Raw genomic sequence first — 16,870 nt, 5'->3', positions numbered from 1 at the left:
TATCAAATATCTCTGGGGCTCTGGGGTTTTAAGAGACCAAACATCTTGAGAAAAAGCAGGTCTGTGTCCCTAGAATGCAAGACCCTCCTGAGCACACCATGGGAGTACTGACCAGCCTCTTTCTACAGAGGGAAACAGAGGCCCAGTGTGTGCTCAGTGTCACACAGCTGCTTTGTTGATCTGAAAGGGCACCTGACTGGAAAGATGGGAGGACAGAGGCCCATGAGGGGATGCCCAGATTCTTGTCCCTGGTCCCAAAGGCTTCGTGTGCTGAGGCCAGGAGCACGTCAGATGCAGGCAGGCAGTCCAGGTGGCAGCTCCTCTTGGAGGAGGCTAGGGCATTCCAGGACTATCAGCTTTCTAACCTGACTCTTCTGTCCCCAGACCCCCATCCCTGGACCAGCTTCGAGCTGAACGTCATCAGCGGGAAGCTGCTGAGAGGGCGCGGGCGGAGGCCCTGCTGGCCCGGGTCCGAGGTGGGGCCCCCCAGGAGGAGCAGCCAGAAGAGGAGGCAGATGACCGGCGGAGGCGTTACAACTCCCAGTTCAACCCCCAGCTGGCCCGGCGTCCCCGCCGGCAGGACACCCCTCTTACTACTGACTCCTGAGGGGTAGAGGAGAGGCTGCTGCCGCCAGCCGTCATATAAAACTATTTATTCATAAATATTTTCCAAAATGAAAATAGGTTTACCAAAAAATGTCCCTCACTGGGGAGGGGAGGAGGGGGCAGCCCTCGCCCCCGGGGCCCCAGGGTGGGGCTGAGAGGGAGAAAACCTCCCAGCCCCCTCCCTGCTTCCTGGGGGAGGGGCTGCCCCTTGGCCTGGGGCCTCCCCCCAGGCTTCCAGGGCAGGGGGATCAGCATGCGGGAGAGGGGAGGTGGAGGGAGAGGCCGGTGTCACTGGAGGTCCCGGTCCTCCAGGTAGCGGTACTCAAAGGTGAAGCCTTCCTTCTTTCGCTGGCCCCACTTCTCGTAGTCAAAGTAGATGTAGGTGCCCTGGCCAGAGGAGAAGGCGGTCAGGGGGTGATGACGAGGGGGTGGGGGAGCTGGGCCAGGCAGGCCCACAGACAGGGCCTTGGACATACCAGGCACTAGGCCTGCAGTCTCACTCTACCCTCGCCACGCCCTTCTCAGGTAGGAAAGGTCATTCCTGCTCTAGAGGAAAAGAGGGAGGAGAGCAGTCCCCTGCCAGACTGGGCCCCGACCCTGGGCACTTCTGCCAAGTGCTGTTACTTGTCAGGATGGCTGTGGCTTTTGAGCACTGCTCAGGTGCTGAGCACATGGTGATGTGTGTCCTAGTGTTTAGTCTTCACAAAGCCCTTGAGGCCTTTTCCCATCCTGGAGATGGAAAAGGCTGAGTCTACAGGATGGACGTTTTTCTGGTGACAGTGGTGACGTGGGAATTACAGAAGGAGCGATGCCTGGAAATATACTAACTTGGCTGGTTACTTTGGACCAAACCAGGAGGGGATAGCAAGTCTGCAGTGTCAGAGAAGACACAGTGGGAATGGGTCAGCTGAAATGCTTCCAAGACCTTGAAAGAATCGAGGGAACAGGACTGAGTTCTCTGAGGAGAAGGACCTTGTTTAGTACTTGGCACCAGGCAAATGTTTGGGGGGAAAAGCACTGTGGAACTAACTAAACAGTAATGTCAAACAAAATACGGTACACATAGGACACTTACTACCGTGTTTCCCCGAAAATAAGACCTAGCCGGGCCATCATCTCTAATGCGTCTTTTGGAGCAAAAATTAATATAAGACCTTTTGCTCCAAAAGACGCATTAGAGCTGATGGCCCGGCTAGGTCTTATTTTCGGGGAAACGTTATGTAGCAGGCACCATGAAGTACTTACACGTTATTAACTCAGTTAATCCTCAGCTGTATTACAGTGGGTCTTGTTACCCCATCTTTACAGATAGGGAAATGGAGACAGGTTCAAGTGACTTGCCTAACGTCACCCAGCTAGAGCTAGTCTCCTCCGGAGTGTTTTGCGAGAAGTGGGACGTTCCTATCAATTATTAGAACTGGAGAAGGTCATTTAAACAAGAATAGCTTCCCCATTTGTACTTGCTGAGTGCTGGGGACATGTGGGGGGGAGGCTATCACGGAGCCTGTGCAGTGTGGTCTCACCCCCACGCCCCACCACAACAGGAGACGCTCCCTGAGGAAGGGGTGTGTACGCTAGGACCTACAGGATGACTAGGAGCTGGCCAAGTACAGAGTGACAGTGTCCCAGACCCAGCTGTCTAAAGGAGGTGGTAAAGGGAGGAGGGACCAGCGAGGGGTGCAAGCGTGGGAACCTCGCCCCGCCAGAGGCCTGGAGGACACAGGACAGGGAGGGGCCTCACCTGCTCGAACTCATCCGTGATGGTCTTGGGCTCCTCGTGCCTCTGGAACCACATCATGTACTTGGTGTGGAATCGCCATGACTGCTTCTTTAGGGCCTTGGCTGCCAGGTACTGTGCCTTAGTGCCCTGGGCGAGGAAGGGTGGAGCAGGGATCAGGGGGGCCCCCAAACTGGAAGGGGGTGAGGGGACGGGGCAGGGCACCAGAGCTGACCTCGAGCCCGCCACAGACCAAGGTTGGGCTAGAAGCTCCAGCTGGCGCTGGGCAAGGGCACAGAACATACCAGTGCCGCTCAGAAGGAAGTGGGAAGTGCTTCCAGAGAAGCTCTGAGAAGAGGAACTAACATGCTGAGGGCCAAGAAGAGGCCATTCAGGAAGTTTCCCAGGGCGGGAAGAGGGTGGAGGTTATTCATGATGCCCTGGGGTGACACAGAGGCTGGATAGTCTCCAGGGAGGCCTGAGCCGTGCCAGTGAGCAGCCTAAAGGGACAGCCCAGACGGGACGGGCACTGTGAGTGGGGCAACCTAGCTCTCAGCCTTCACAGCTGCGACACCCCCTGCACTGAAGTGGGGAGAGGGACAAGTTGTTTGGGGGGGCCCAGGACTGGGGGATGGGGGTGCGGTTCCAGTGGCCGCAGTGGGGCACCCACCTCACCCCTCCAGCCCGAGGGGGGACGGCGGCGGTGGTGGTGATGCCGGGGGGCCTGAGGCTGCCCGGGGCCCTGCTGTACCTCCAGATAGTAGAAGATGAAGAAGAGGGTCTCAGTGGACAGGCGCTGGTAGAACTCCACGGTGTCCGAGTGTGGGGGTGGCATCTGGTGGTGGTAGGGGGGCGTCGGGCAGGGGTTCCGGGGGAGGTACTGCCTGTGGGGATCGGGAATGTTAGTGCCTGCCCCTGCCGTCTCGAGTGGGCAAAAAGCCACCCTTTGCCTGCCCACAGCCTCCCTGCCTCCCAACAGATCATGGGTCAATGTGAGCTCCATCAGATCACCCCAACATTTACTGAACTCCTCAGCCCCCACCTACTGCGGAGAGGCCCAAGTCAAGTGGCCAGCAAGCGTCATCTAGTCTTAGGACCAGGGAAGCAGATCCCCGGCCGTGGCATCCTCCCTCGGACTCTGGTGCCACCCTGCCCTCCACGTGGTCCTCACCTGATCCGCTCAGAGTCTGAGGGGTGGGGCATGTGGTGCCAGGCGGCCTCTTCCATGGCCTGCTGGTACAGCTGCTCCTTGGTGAGGGGCACAGGCCCCAGCGGACACACACCCAGCGACAGCGGTATGTTCACCTCTGACAGCTGGAGGGGCGGCTGGGCTGAGGGTGGAGGAGCTGCCGTGCTGCTGATGATGAGGTCTGTAGGGACGGGACAGCCGAGGCCCGGGGTGAGGCTGGGCCGGGCCAGCCCTCCTGTTGGTGCCCGCCACGCCCGGACCCTCACCTCGCTCGGTCAGGTGCAGTGTGGGCACTGCGTCCTCGATGCCGGAGCTGATGGCTGCCCGCTCTGCCATGGACTTCAGAGAGCTCAGAGGCTCGGGGGCCTGGGGAGAAGAGGTGTCTGGCCTCAGGCCCGGGCAAAGGGCGGGGCCAGGGCCGAGGTCCTGGCACTGTCACCTGCTCTGGTGGGAGGGCAGCTAAGCCAAGGCTGCTAGTGTGACACAGCGCTCACCACAGCACTCTAACGGGGGACACAACACGGAAGCACCCACACTGGGCGCCGTGTGTTGTCCCAACTCCATAGGATGACATCGTCCTGCAGAGGCAACCACACTGCAGTGTACGAGGCGCCTCCGTCCGTGTCACAGCTCTCAGCACGCACTTCTCTGCGCGCACCCCAGCCTCCGAGGGACCCTGTGCCTGAGCAGCGCACAGTCCAGCCTGTCCTCACTGCCGCCCTACCCGCATCTTCTTTTTGTCCTTTCTCCACTCAAAACCTTCCCAAGGCTCCCCACCACTCACCCCAGTAGTTCTTTTCCCCTTTGAGAACCTCAAAGCTGCTGACCCTTCTCCAGAAACACACCTCTCAGGTCTGAGTGCTCACTGTGGGCCAGAAAGTCCCAGGAGCTACGCGAGGACTACTGAGCCGCCTGGCGATCTGTCTCGTGGTGACTTCCGTGCCCAGAAAGTAACAGAAGGCAGCCCAGGGCTCGGCCCCAAGGTTACCACTCTTCTCCTGCTAATGCCATTTCAGACCCTGGCCATCAGAACCCGGTCCTTTCCAGCAACACTCTACCATCCTGCCTGGAAGCTGGCCTGCACCCCGTCCCACAGAGTGCACACCCCTTTCCTCCTCCTCTGCTAAATCCTACCCAGCCTTCTGCCACTCTGCCATTAGCCCCTCCTAAACTGCAGCAAGGAGACCTTTCCTGCACCATCTGGGTGGGTCCCCGCTGAGACACCCCCCAAGAGGCCTAGCAGGGCTGTGTCCGCAGATTGAGGCAGACCACCAGTGGCCCCCACACCTCCACCCCGGCCAGCCTGCTCTGCTCTCTGCTCCCTAACTGGTGCATTCACTCCGCAGAGTGGCCCAGAGCACATGCCAGCCAAGTGTCCTCTCAACTTGGTGTTTCTTCAAGAGAATAGGGCAATGAGTTGGATAGTTTGTGAAGAAAATACAACGTGTCTGCAGGAGAAATGGAGCTAGAGACTGAGGGCTGGAGGACAGATGGCAGTGGGCACCTACAGAGCAGGTGAGCGAGGACCACCGGAAGCCAGGGGAAGACCAGGAGCAGCACAGGTTGGGGGGATGGAGGACCCAGAGAAAGGGGTGTGTGCGGTAAGGAAAGACTCGGGGAGACAGCCAGTGACGCAGTGTGAGGGGTAGATGTGGGGGTGGCAGTAATGGACTGAAGGAGGGGACAGCAAACAGCTAGGTCAGAGATGGCAGGGGCGGGACACAGGCTCTACACCCACCTTGATCTCCGGGGCGGTGCTGAACTGAGGGGGTCCATTGAGCAGGGCACCACCTGCCTTGGCGTCGCTGAAGCTAGGCGTCGGGGAGCTGGGAGGGTTCACAGGAAGTGGCACCAGGAGGCTGGGTCCCCCAGCGTTGTTCCCTGAGCCTGGGGCCACGCCCCCAGCACCTGCTGGGGCAGCTGCACTGGGTTCCTTCCTGAGGAGAGGACAAGGGCAGGAGGCTCAAAGGAGGGTCCCCAAAGGCAAGATGGACAGGAAGGCCCAGGTGATCAGGGGAGTCAAAACAGGGAGAAGGCCTAGCAGACCTGACCCGAGAAGGGCAGGCTGAGGGGAACAGACAGGAGGGAAGGGCTCTTGGGGCAAAAGAAGAGCTACAAGGTGGGAATGAGGACTTAGGATGCTCCATGTGGCTGAAATCCACTAGGAAACAGGCCAGTCAGCCTTCTGGAAGGGTCCATGAAGGAGTGTGTGGGAGCAGGTGTTCCAACCACAATACAGATGCCTCAGGCAGTTGCCCCCCCTGGGAGCCCACGCAGAGCCTGGGGTTGAGATGGCCCAGGCGCAGGCGTTCCTTACATCCACCTAGGACAGTAAGCTCTCTCGTGGGGTGTTATTCCAAGCAATGGGGACCCAGTGGGATGGTCTGACCTGAGACCTGGAGGGTAGTTGGGGAGAGGAAGGAGGACTTTGGGGTCTTTCAGTTTGAAAAGCAGACATGGTGCCACCCAATGGAGTCAGGTGGCCCTAGGGCAGGGAACAGAAAATGGGGGTGGCGGGGCCAAAAAGGAGCTCCTCTGGGAAAGGGGAAGTCAGAGTGCCCAAGGGGATGTGTGTAAGTCTGAGAACAGTCCCCATTAGATGAGGAATACTTTAGAACATTCCAAAGGGCAAAGCTGGGGGACTGATGTCCAGTGTCCCAGCTGGAAAGAGGTGGGAGACAGCTCGTGGGGAACTCCCAATGGGCAAGGGCGGGTCCCATGTCTGTGAAATGTGGTGACAGTTGGGGTGGCCCCATGTCTGTTTGTGCGAGAAGGCTGCCCGTCCCCAACCCCGCTGGAGGCTGGACACTCACGAGGCGTTGGGGGGTGGGTTGTGGGAGCCAGATGGGGGACCCAGAGACTGACTGCTGGCGTTGCTGCCCCCACTGCTGCTGAGAGCCACCTCTGCTGGACTGTCTGCCACGACTGAGCTGTAACCTGGGGAAAGGAAGAGGGGGTGAAAAGGGGCCAACAGTGGCTACCCCAGGACCCCCTTCCCCACCACCCTCATAGCCCCCTGCTTACTGGTGGCGCCGTTCTGCTTGCCGGTGCCCCCACCTCCACTGCTGTTACTGCCGCTGCAGCCTCCGCCACCTCCCCCACTGGGCTGGACGCTGGGAGGCCGGGGCTGGATGGCGCTGGGCCCACTGGGGGCTGGCGGGGCCACAGCCTGGGCGTAGGGGGCGGGGGTACCCGAATTGTGGCTAGGAGCTGGGCTGGCCTTGGGGCCCAGAGCACTTGGCGGTGCTGCCGGGGCAGGGGCCCCATTGTTGCCAGGGGTGGTGCTCAGGGCAGAGGCAGCAGGCGGGGGGCCAGAAGGGTAGCTGGGCGGCACAGCTGGGGACTGAGGGTGCTGACTGCTGTGGACAGGCTTGGAGCCGTTTTTGGCGGGAGACTGCGGGTGGGAGAGAATAGGGTCAGGACTCAGTGGGCTGGCAGATCTGCCAAGCCTCCCGCACACCCCTCCTAGGGACCCGGGTGACCTCACTTGCCCTCATGGCTTCAGGTGCCACCTTCATGCTTAAAACACTCATGCATTTGTAGCCCATACCCAGCATTCCTTCCTTGTCCTGCCTGTGCACCTCCCTGTGATGTCCCCCCGGGCATAAGAATGTAACCCACGGCTTGGGTGTAAGAGAGACCCTCTGTCCAATGACAGGGGAGTAGGGGGAAACACCTAAATGTCCTCAGTATATCAGCTGGAACCGGCCAAGAGTCTGAGAAGGAAAAAGCAGCTGAAAACCGGACAGTAATTCTGAATGTCACTTGAAGCCTCACTAAAGCAACTGGCGGGATGTTAAGGAAGCAGAGGCCAGCGACATGCCCATGGCAAACAGTCACTGCTGCCCACCTCGGTCTGCCATCCTCACGCCCCATGGGCGCCTCGTGCTCACCACGCACCCAGCGGGACTCATGCCCGAGTCCTTCCCAGCACCTCGCCCGCTCACCAGGGTCCCACATCAGCCTCACCACCGCCCCCCTCCCGGTCCCCCTGGGACCAGCTCTCCCATCAGCCCACGGAAGGGCTTTGGGCTTGTCCCACTCCTGCCTAAAGATATCATCTTGAGCAGCGTTTCCTAAGGTGCACTCCTGTCTTGGGAGGTTCGCTAAGGGAAAAGAAATTCTGAGAAGTGCTTCCTGCCTCGGAAACTCACGATGTACACCACAGTGCAGCCAAGGCCCAAAGAGGTCCCACAGAAAAGACAGCTGTCTCATGTTTGGCCTCACACTGGTTGGGCCCTTTCAGAGCGGGTGCACAGGGTCCGGGCCCTCAGCCCGACAGTCCACGGTGCTATGCTCACAGCCAGCCCCACACACGTGGCCAAGCTCACCTCGTGACACTTCCAGTCAGTCATGCCTCGCCTGTGTTACCTGCCGCTGCCTCACCCTGAAATGTCTACCTTTCCCTGCCAGGCAAGCTCAAGTCTTCCTCTAACACCCGGGCGGGCAGGCCCCTGCAGAGCAGCTACTCCTAACTGCGAGGCCAGGCAGGCGCCCCGGACCACCTGAGCCACAGCACCAGTCAGTCACCTCTCTGCCTGCCCATCAGTGCCGCAGTACCTTCTGACCTGCCTGTGTCCCCCAAGTCCAGCCCTGTGGCCATACTCAGGCCTCAGTAAGCCTTTGAAAACCAAAAAAGGAATGGGTGACATGCCCATTGGACCCACCTGGCTGACTTCACTATCCGTCGAGCGTCCCCTCTTCTTGTCATCTTCCGAGTTTTCCTGAGGTGGCAGAGGCACAGTCAGAAACCTGTATCATCTCTAGGGCCCCGACTGACTCCAACCTCTGAACGTCTCAGGAACCTGGACTCAGTGGCCACAGAGCATTTAAGTACCCATAACTTTAATCACTAGGGAACCTACTGCAACCCTGCTCCCCAAGGTCCTCTTCTTTTGGGAGCCAGCACCACCTGTCAGCCTCTTTAGGGAGTCCAACCCCGATCCATGCCCAGCCCCCAACTTCCATACCCAGGACCCCCGTGCACCCCCGCAGGCCTCACCGTGGTACAGTTGGCAGGGCTGGGCGGGATGGGTGAGCTAGAGGTGGTGGAGGTGGGCGTGCTGCTTGACTGGTTGAAGATCTCATCCTCCATGTGACTGTGGCTGGGGGGGGAGGTGGCGACCAGCGCCTGTGCTGTGGGGGCCGGGCAGGGGTGCGCTTAGCTGGCTGGGCACCCTCCTGCCTGGCCCCCACCGCCCCGCGCTGGCAGGGACCCCGGGCCTCACGAATGTCCTCGAGGTCCAGGTCGTCATAGAGGAACTCATTCTCCTCGAAGTCAGGGTCCTGGGAGGAATCAACGTAGTACTCAACGTCATCCTTGATCTTGCGGATGGCGTCCACCAGGATGGAGTCGTTGTCCAGCATCCGCAGGATGGTCTCCAGCATGCGCACGTGGTAGCGGTGCTTCTCGATGTGCCGCTTCAGGCCCTCGATCCGGTCCTGCTTCTGCTGGCGAGCCCAGGGCCAGGCTCAGGGCTGCAGGGCGCCTGGCCCTCCCACCCCACAGAACCTGTCCTCCGGCCTGGCCCCTCCTGCCCGGGACAGTGTGGAGCTGCTCGCCCTCTGGCCCCCAGACATCCCTTCAAACCTCGAAAGGACCCGGAGGTCCCTGTGCTTCCCAACAACCTGGCCTTTGTGTGCACCACACCTGACCACCCAGCTCTCCCGCTGCTCTGCCGAGCCCCCAGCAGCTGCCTCCTGGGACATAGAAACACCACCCCCCAGCAATAATGGTGACCCCCCCCCAAGGGAGCTTGTGGTTTATAATCAGAATCCCACCCCAGCCGCACCCCCCTAAGGAGCCCAGATTCTGAAGCCCACCTCCAGGTATCTCCCCTTAGAATTTGACATCTTAGTCACCGTTCTAAATTCCTTCTCTGCAGAGACCTATTATACGGTCATGTGTTACTTAATAGCGGGGTATGCTCTGAGAAGTGCACGATTTTGTCGTTAGGTGATTTTGTCGTGCGAGTGTCATAGAGGCGTGCACACAAACCCAGATGGCCCAGCCCAACGCACACCTGGGCTGTGTGGCGCAGCCTACTGCTCCTGGGCTACTGCTGCAGCCTGTACCGCCTGTTACTGTACTGAGTGCTATAGACAACTGCACCACAACGGTAAGTACTTGTGTGCCTAAACACGTAAACAGAAAAGGCCCAGTAAGAACACAGTATAAAAGTGCGCGTGTGTGTGTGTGTGTGTGTGTGTATGTGCATACGTGCACGTTGGAGGAACAGGGAGGGCTGTGAATGGAGATGAGTGGACATGAGGAGGGAAGGAGGGAAGGAAGAAAAGGAGAGAAAGGGAGAGCAGAGATCTCTTTCAGAGACCTAGACAGATAAAAGACGCAAAATAAAAGGGAGAGGGGCAGAAGAGCGAGACGCAAGTGGAAGGGGAGCGGGACGCAGGAAAGACATAAGGAGAAACAGGGGTGAAGGGAAACGTGTGCGTGTGTGCAGGGGTGGGCATCAGGCCGGCTCCCGGCCCCTCCTGGCACCACCCAGGCCCAGCTTCGGGTGGGAACAGCGCAGAGACAGCGTGCTGAGCCTCCGCCTCTATTTAAACCACCTGGAGCCAGCAGAGAATTCAACACCATAGTCGGGGCCAGGCTTTCCTGTCAACACCGCACACACACTTTTTGCTTATAATCCCCTATAATCTTAAGGGACCGCCATCATACACACAGTCCAGCGTTGACCGATACGTTGTCATTTAGTGCATGACTGTATCTCCCCTCCAAGCCCCTGGTTCCCAAACCCCCGAGTCTCAGACACCCATCTTTGGCACATCCGCTCTCCCCAGGCCATCCCTGCCACCCAGCAGCTTCCAGAAGACCCAGCTCTCTGTTCTGGAATCTGGGCCCTTAGTACCTGGCTTTGTCCCACCCTTCTCCTTAGGCCAAATGAACCATTTCTTTGTGTCCTGCCTTGTCTGTCCCCACTGTGCTTTCCTTAGGACCTGGAGCCCTGTAGGTGCTATGAGGTCACAGCCTCAGCTCCTGGACCTCCCCACCCTGGGTGTCTGTCAGGTCTCACACCTACTCTGTGACCCAGGCTGAACTCTGCACCCTCCCCCTAACCTGCTCCTCTTCTTAATGGCCCCATTTACCCAGACACCCACGCTGGACTCAAGGCTGCCTCACCTCCTCCCTGACCTACCCCCAGTCAGCTGCTCAGCCCTCCTGACCCTGTCTATTGACCCCTAACCTCAGATGCTGGCCCTGGTTGCTTTAGGAGCCCAGATCCCAACACCTACAGGCCGCAAGAGCTGGCCTCTCCCACCCACTAGCCAGCCCATCTCCATCTTGTGGGTGCCAGACCCCCCCACTCACATCCTTGTCACCCTTCTTCTTGCGCGTCTGCACTGACAGTGACTCCACTTCACTCTCAAACTGGTCCACCTGCATATTTAGGGTGTCGATGGTATTCTGGGGCAGAAGGAATGAAAGGCAGGTGGTCAGCCACAGTCCCCTGGGATGCCTTGGCGTCAGGGCCCTGTGGTCATCTCCCCTTCTCTGCCCCACTCACCGTGAGCCACTGGCCAACCTCCTCCTTCTCCTTCTGGGCGGGGTCCACCTTCTGCGCCAGGCCCAGGCCCTCCTTGCTGTAGGCTTTGGTTTTGGTCTCTCGCTCCACAACTTTGAACCGTTCCATTTGCTGTGGAGGGCACAGTTGGCAGGGGGCTCCCAGCCCATCAGCTCTCCCTCCCCTTGGTGCCTGTGCAGAGCTCTTACTCTTCTCAGGACCTCTGGGAACCCTCCCACCTCAGCCAGCAGGCTCCGGGCTCCTACCGTCTCAATGAGCTTGCGGTTGTCTATGAGCTGCCTCTTGTCCTTGATCTCGTTGGACGCTACCCATGTCTTGATCTGGTCCCTCAGCCGCTGCAGTGGGAAAAGTAGGACAGTCAGATGGCCTCCGGACCCGCACCGAGGCTCCAGCCCCTCTTCTCCCTGGGACCGAACAGTCCATTCTCCCCATTCCCGCTGCTGAGGACACAGGCGTCCAGGCCCCCATCCCCCTCACTTGAAGCTTCTTAATCTCCTTCTTTAGGTCAGCCTCATACTTTTCTTTCTGGTTCGCGTTCGCTGCATTGTGGAGCTGAGGGATGGAAAATCCAGGCGTCAGTGTGGGACTCCCTGCCCTAGTGCCCACTTGTCTCTCTGTGTGCTGGGGACTCTGGGGACCTTCCCCCAACCCCAATCCATCTCAGAGCTGCTTCTCTGAGGTCCTTAACATCCCTTCTCCCTGGATGACACCCAGATATCCTGAACCTCTTCCTGTGCTCCCCTCCCTGGAGACCCAGATTTTAGTGCCCGACCCCAGTACCTTCTGCCAAATATCTTCAAACTGCTCGACGCCCTCGGACACCTTCTTGAGGCAGCGATCAATCTCACCTGGCCGGGGAGGGAGAAAGGCAGTGAGCATCCTACCGAGGCAGCAGGCACCCAAGGAGTTCCAAGGAGAGCGAGCACGTGGCCCCACAGGCAGTGGGCAGTCACAGTACCTTGGAGTTTGCGCTTGTCCGCCATCTTCCCTGCCCTACAGGTGCACTCTCTTCATACTCTCTTGAAGATGGACGCTGCTGGGAGAGATCGGGAAGGAATACACATTTATTCCCTGGCTGGTCCAGACCCAGAGACATGTACGAGGCTAGGGATAGTGGGTTGCACAGGACGGTAAAGGGAAGACAAATTTACTATCTGATGACAATGACCTGGCCCACAAGAACAGCCTGAAAGTTTGCTGAAATAAGGAAATAGATATACTTTTTGTGTTATCTCTGACCCAAGAAATGGAAAATTCCTAGAGCATGGAGCATCTTCTCCCCAGGTGACACTCAAAAATGGATTTTCCAGAACAGGAAAAAGTCACACAGCACAGAGCTGACTGCTAAGGATGAAGGTGTGTGACCTGGAGACCTCACTTCCCACCAAGGGTTTTGGGGACACAGGTGACGAGATCCTAACACCCTCAGACAAATCATGAGACAAACGGCAGGTGCACCTCACGGAGAAGAGCCTGATACTGTATGAGCCGTAAGGGACAAGAGGAGGTGGGGACACAGGGACACCTGTAACCACAAAAAGTTGAACCCGCCCACACTGACAGGGCAGGGTCCCAAGTAGAAGAGAACCTTAGGATGTGAAGACGTTTATCCCAGAGCAGAATCCTAAACCAAGGGAGATACCCCTCCTAACCCCAAGAGGCTGATGCCAAGGAGGTTGGAGGTTTGGAGGCAGAAGGCATGAGCCAAGAGAGGTCTGGGAGCAGAAAACTCTTAAGGCAGATGAGAGGTTGAAAGGGGACCTTCGCTGGAGGGAGCTATCTGTACCCAAGAAGGAATTACATATCAAAGCACCGGTAATGGAGACTCAGGAAACACAAACCATCAGGGCAAGAGCCCAAAACTTAGAGAGGGGCCTCTCCACTTAAAGGAAGTTACATGCGACCCAGAGGGAAGCAAGGTCCAAGGGGAGTCACCAGGAGTTTTTCTCAGGGGGTGAGGGTGGGGATGGGGAGAAGCTGCACCTTAGGGCCTAACATCAAGAGCAGAGGCGATGTGGAGCCCTGGAAGGGAGGGTTATGCTAAGTGGACTCCTGCGCTGCCAGAGTCACCCCCCAGAGAGGGGGTCTCTACTGCAAAGCACAGCTCCGGTGATGGAGCTCCCACTCTACAGGCCCAGGGCACGGAGCCCCAGAGCAGCCCCAGCCGCCAAGGCAGAAAGAGCCCCTCACCAAGGACTAAGAGCCTCCCACGGGGAGGAGAACGTCCCAAAAACAGTCCTGTCCAACAGAACTTTCTGCAATGACAGAAATGTTCTGCATCCGCGACACTGACCACTGGAAATGTGGCTAGGGCAACAGAAAAAGGAATTTTTCATTTCTATTTTCGGTAATTAAACTTTAAATCACACGTGGCTAGTAGCTACTGGTGGGACAGTGTACCAGAGAGCACACTTTGAACCCGAGGTTCCTCCATCTCAAGGAGGCTGTACTGGTGCCTCCATAGGGACTCATTCTGCATGGTGGCAGGTGGGTGTGGCACCTCAGATTTGAGAGTTCCACTCTCTTCTGCAAAGGGCCAAACCGAGACTAACTGGCAACACCCTCAGCCCAGAGCCAGCTGACACACCAAAGTGGGGCCTAAGCTGGGAAGGAACATCCCAGCTCCAGGAAGACAAAACCGCCAGAAAAAGGCCCCAGGAGATAGCTGCACAGAGGGGACACAAACCACAAAGTGCACACAAGGGCCCAGACTCCAACACTGAGGTTGCAGGGAGGAGTCTTACCTCCAACACCCTGACCCAGAAAAGGCTCTTACTGCCTGGGGGTGGGATGGGGAAACAGAAACGCTACACAAGAGTGTGTGTTGCCTCCACCCCAGGAGCAGGGGTGGGGGCTCCAGCCCAGAGGGAGAGGTCACCAGTATATGCCCCTAAACAAGGCACTGCACACCTTAGGGAGGGGATGCCCTCTCTGAGTCCCCACACTGAGGGGTCGGGACATCTGGCCCAGAGAGGGGGACAGACTTGCAGCAAGAAGTCCTGAAGGAGCCAGAAGCAAGGTGCCAGGGGAACAAGAGCTCCAGCCCAGGGAGGACACCATCTGACCTGGGAGGCAGCTTCTCCAGAGAATGGCGGGTACCACAGGCCCAAGGTGCTTGCGCCCTAGAGGTCAGGCATCACAGTGGGCAGGAACCTCCACCAGAGAAGGCAACAACCCCCCCTCCAAAGAAAAGCCCACATCGAGAGGGCACCCGTACCTTAGACCCCCCAGCAAAGGACCAGAGAGAAAGGGAGCTGGAGCTCGAGTCTTGAAGTGGAGATGCCACCACAGAAGAGCCCCGCCGCTCTGAGGGACCCACCGAGACCCTCCAGGAGAGGTGACCATGGCAGCAGGCCCACACCCAGACACGCGAGCAGCTTAGGCACAGAAGAGCCTGTGCTCTCACGGCAAGGAGTCCAGTGGGTACCTTGGCCCAAGAGACTTAACCAAAAGAAGTCCTTCGTCCAAGCGGAAGGCACATCCCCACAAGGAAGGAGCCTACACTGGGATGTGTGTGGGGGGTGAGCAGTGTGCCAGACTCACAGGAGCCAATAACCATGAAATGAGGGGCCCAAACTAATAAAGAAGAGTCCCCCAAACATCACCTCAGGAGTGATGACACTGTCAAAGGCCTGATGAGTAGGGCAGGAGCAGCAGAAGGCTGAGTCCTGGGCAACTAAACCAAGTGGTCCCTAATCCTGGGGGCTGTCACATGCCCAAACAGAAAGGCCTTATATGACTGGGCGAGGCACCCTGGTCGACTGGGAAGCGATGCTGGATGCCAAGCCTTAACCCGGGAGGCCGCAGCCACTACCACACAGGATCTGAGCGTCTGGAAGGAGATGTGTTAGGTCCGGGGACAGAGGTACTTATCTCCCCACAGGGAGCCCAATACCAGGAGTGGGGGACTGGGAATTCACAAGAGTCCTAGGGAAAGAGACAACAGTGGGGTCTCTCCCTCAAACCTCAGGCAGTTTCCATCCCCACCGCAAGGAGCCTGTGCCTCAGGAGAGGGCAGAAGCACTAGTCCTGGGAACCCACATCTGAGAGTGTCTTTAGCCTTGCAGCGGGGACACACAGAGGGCCCAATACCAAGGAAGGCAGGGACCTTACTCCCAGGGGAGGCAACTCCAAGGTTCCTTACCCTGGAGAAAAAGCACAGCCCTGGCCCCCAAAGCCCACACCTCATGGCATAGGAACCTCAGCCCTAGGAAGCCTTATTTTCCTGGGGGTCCCAGCAGGGTGGGTGTGAGCCCTGGCTCTACAAATTCTGACACCAAGAGGGCTCTTTAGTGCTGGAAGCTTCTGTGTCGAGTGAGGGCCCTAACACGAACACTGAGAGAGAAGGGTCCTTGGACTGATGTGAGTGGGGGTAGAAGCCTCAGACCCAGGGAAGTGACAGCCTACATGGCTGAGGGCAATAAAGGAAGGTGTCAAAAAACCCGCACCAAAAGAGCAGGAGCATTAACTACCCTTGGGGGAGGAGACAGCCACTGAACTGACAGGCAGGCACTACTTAGGAGGAGCACCTGCACTGCCCACAACAGGACGTTGTCAGCAACGGAGAATGCAGGAGGACCAGGTACCTGGGACCCAGGGGAGCTAAACAGCCCCGCCATACAGACCAGTAGGTGGGAGTGACAGTATGAGGCACCCACACCACAGCCGGTCTGGATCCAAGGGAGCTCGCAGCCACAAAGCCAGAGGCTGTCACCCAGACCAAAGGGTAACAGTTGAGGCAGGGAGCAGGTAACACTGAGGCCAAGCCTGACTGCCCGTCCCCGCCCAGGAATAACACGGAGGTCAGTCCTGACTCCCCCAGAAAAGTAACTCTGGGGCCAGTACTGACACCCCCAGAAGGAGGCGGCCAGGGCTGTGGCAGCCTCAGACCTCGTGGGAATTTTACTATGAGAGGAGTGCTACATACGAAGTGGTGGAAACTGGCCCAGGCCGCAGCTGATGGAGCAGCGTCCTCACTCCAGGGGGTCATTCCCACCCCATTTTAGAAAAGGAGAGGTGGCACCCATGCTGGGAAGACTTGGCCCTGGGAGGGGTGACTCCGCCCGCACTGAGGTCCCTGTCCTGGGGGGCTCGCAGCCCCTCGCCCATGTGAAGGCGGCAGCCCCGCCCAGAGGCCGCCCCCCACAGAAGGGACTGCTGCGAGAGGGCGGACACCTGAGCTTCGGGGCGCCTGCATCCACAAGGCGAGGAGCCAACGCCGACGCGGAGGGGGCGGTACCTCGCACCCCGCGGGGCCCGACGCGGATACCACGCGGGGCCGGGGTCGCGGGCCGACCCCCGGGCGACGCCGAAGGGCGCGGAGGAGGGAGCGGGAGCGGCCGGAGGAGGGGCCCGCGCACAGCCAGGACGGCGGACGCCGGGGCCGCCCTGCCGAGAGCCAGAGCCGCACTGGGAGCTGGGGGCGCCCAACAGGGTCGGGGGCGACCATATCGCGACAGGCGGCGGTGTCGCAGGGGCTGGGGCGGCAGGGAAGGCGGTCGACGGCGCCTGGGGGAGGAGGGGAAGGGGTCTGGCCCAGTCGAGCCTGACGCTCTCACCACAGGAGCTGGCGCCGCCGCTGAGGAGCGTATCGCGATAGCGGGGGAGGCGAGCGCCCGCCGCCTTTTTCTCGCGCCCCGGGCCCGGGCGCTATCGCGATAGCGGCGCGAAGCGGAAGTGGGGTGGGGGGAAGTGGGCCCGGGGTTGTTCTGACGACGGGGTCGGGGCTCAAGGGAGGCCGCGGCGTCTGCCGATGGCTCCGCGGAAGCTGACGGGCCCGGTCCAAGATGGCGGCGGCGGAGGAAGCCTCCC

At 59.1% G+C, this 16,870-nt stretch overlaps 2 protein-coding genes across 6 annotated transcripts in view; one reads left to right on the top strand and one right to left on the bottom strand.

The window, feature by feature from the left end:
- The window catches only part of LENG1 (leukocyte receptor cluster member 1), a 3,241-nt gene extending 2,560 nt beyond the window's left edge, over positions 1–681 (top strand). The window contains exon 4 of the mRNA XM_033127526.1: positions 385–681. Coding sequence (XP_032983417.1) covers positions 385–607 — 223 coding nt within the window. The 3' untranslated portion in view covers positions 608–681. The remainder of the gene's footprint in view (positions 1–384) is intronic.
- On the bottom strand, positions 635–16,870 carry CNOT3 (CCR4-NOT transcription complex subunit 3). Of its 5 annotated transcripts, none has more exons than XM_033127481.1 (18): positions 16,618–16,870; positions 12,018–12,095; positions 11,840–11,907; positions 11,537–11,611; positions 11,305–11,394; positions 11,042–11,170; positions 10,846–10,941; positions 8,741–8,963; positions 8,515–8,648; positions 8,180–8,236; positions 6,537–6,906; positions 6,326–6,449; positions 5,251–5,449; positions 3,779–3,878; positions 3,495–3,693; positions 2,994–3,207; positions 2,348–2,473; positions 635–993 (listed from the first exon to the last, which is right to left on the bottom strand). In XM_033127481.1, the coding sequence occupies exons 2-18, from the start codon at positions 12,040–12,042 to the stop codon at positions 895–897; spliced, it is 2,328 nt and encodes a 775-aa protein (XP_032983372.1). In that variant the 5' UTR covers positions 12,043–12,095; positions 16,618–16,870; the 3' UTR covers positions 635–894. The 5 variants fall into 5 exon arrangements, with proteins under 5 accessions (XP_032983372.1, XP_032983371.1, XP_032983374.1 ...); XM_033127480.1 differs by having other exon boundaries at positions 12,018–12,092; XM_033127483.1 differs by having other exon boundaries at positions 3,075–3,207; positions 12,018–12,092.

This window comes from Rhinolophus ferrumequinum, chromosome 15 (assembly GCF_004115265.2).
Source record: "Rhinolophus ferrumequinum isolate MPI-CBG mRhiFer1 chromosome 15, mRhiFer1_v1.p, whole genome shotgun sequence".
Taxonomy (NCBI): Eukaryota; Metazoa; Chordata; class Mammalia; order Chiroptera; family Rhinolophidae; genus Rhinolophus; species Rhinolophus ferrumequinum.
This window is presented reverse-complemented; position numbering and strand designations above follow the sequence as displayed.

Excerpts from the sequence above, each read along its gene's own strand:
- CNOT3 (XM_033127481.1), bottom strand. The coding sequence starts at position 12,042 with ATGGCGGACAAGCGCAAACTCCAAG. Across the intron at positions 11,171-11,304 it reads ACCGCAAGCTCATTGAGACG|CAAATGGAACGGTTCAAAGT; the intron begins GTAGGAGCCCGG and ends TGCCCTCCACAG. Across the intron at positions 8,964-10,845 it reads AGAAGAAGGGTGACAAGGAT|CAGAAGCAGGACCGGATCGA; the intron begins GTGAGTGGGGGG and ends TGGGCTCGCCAG.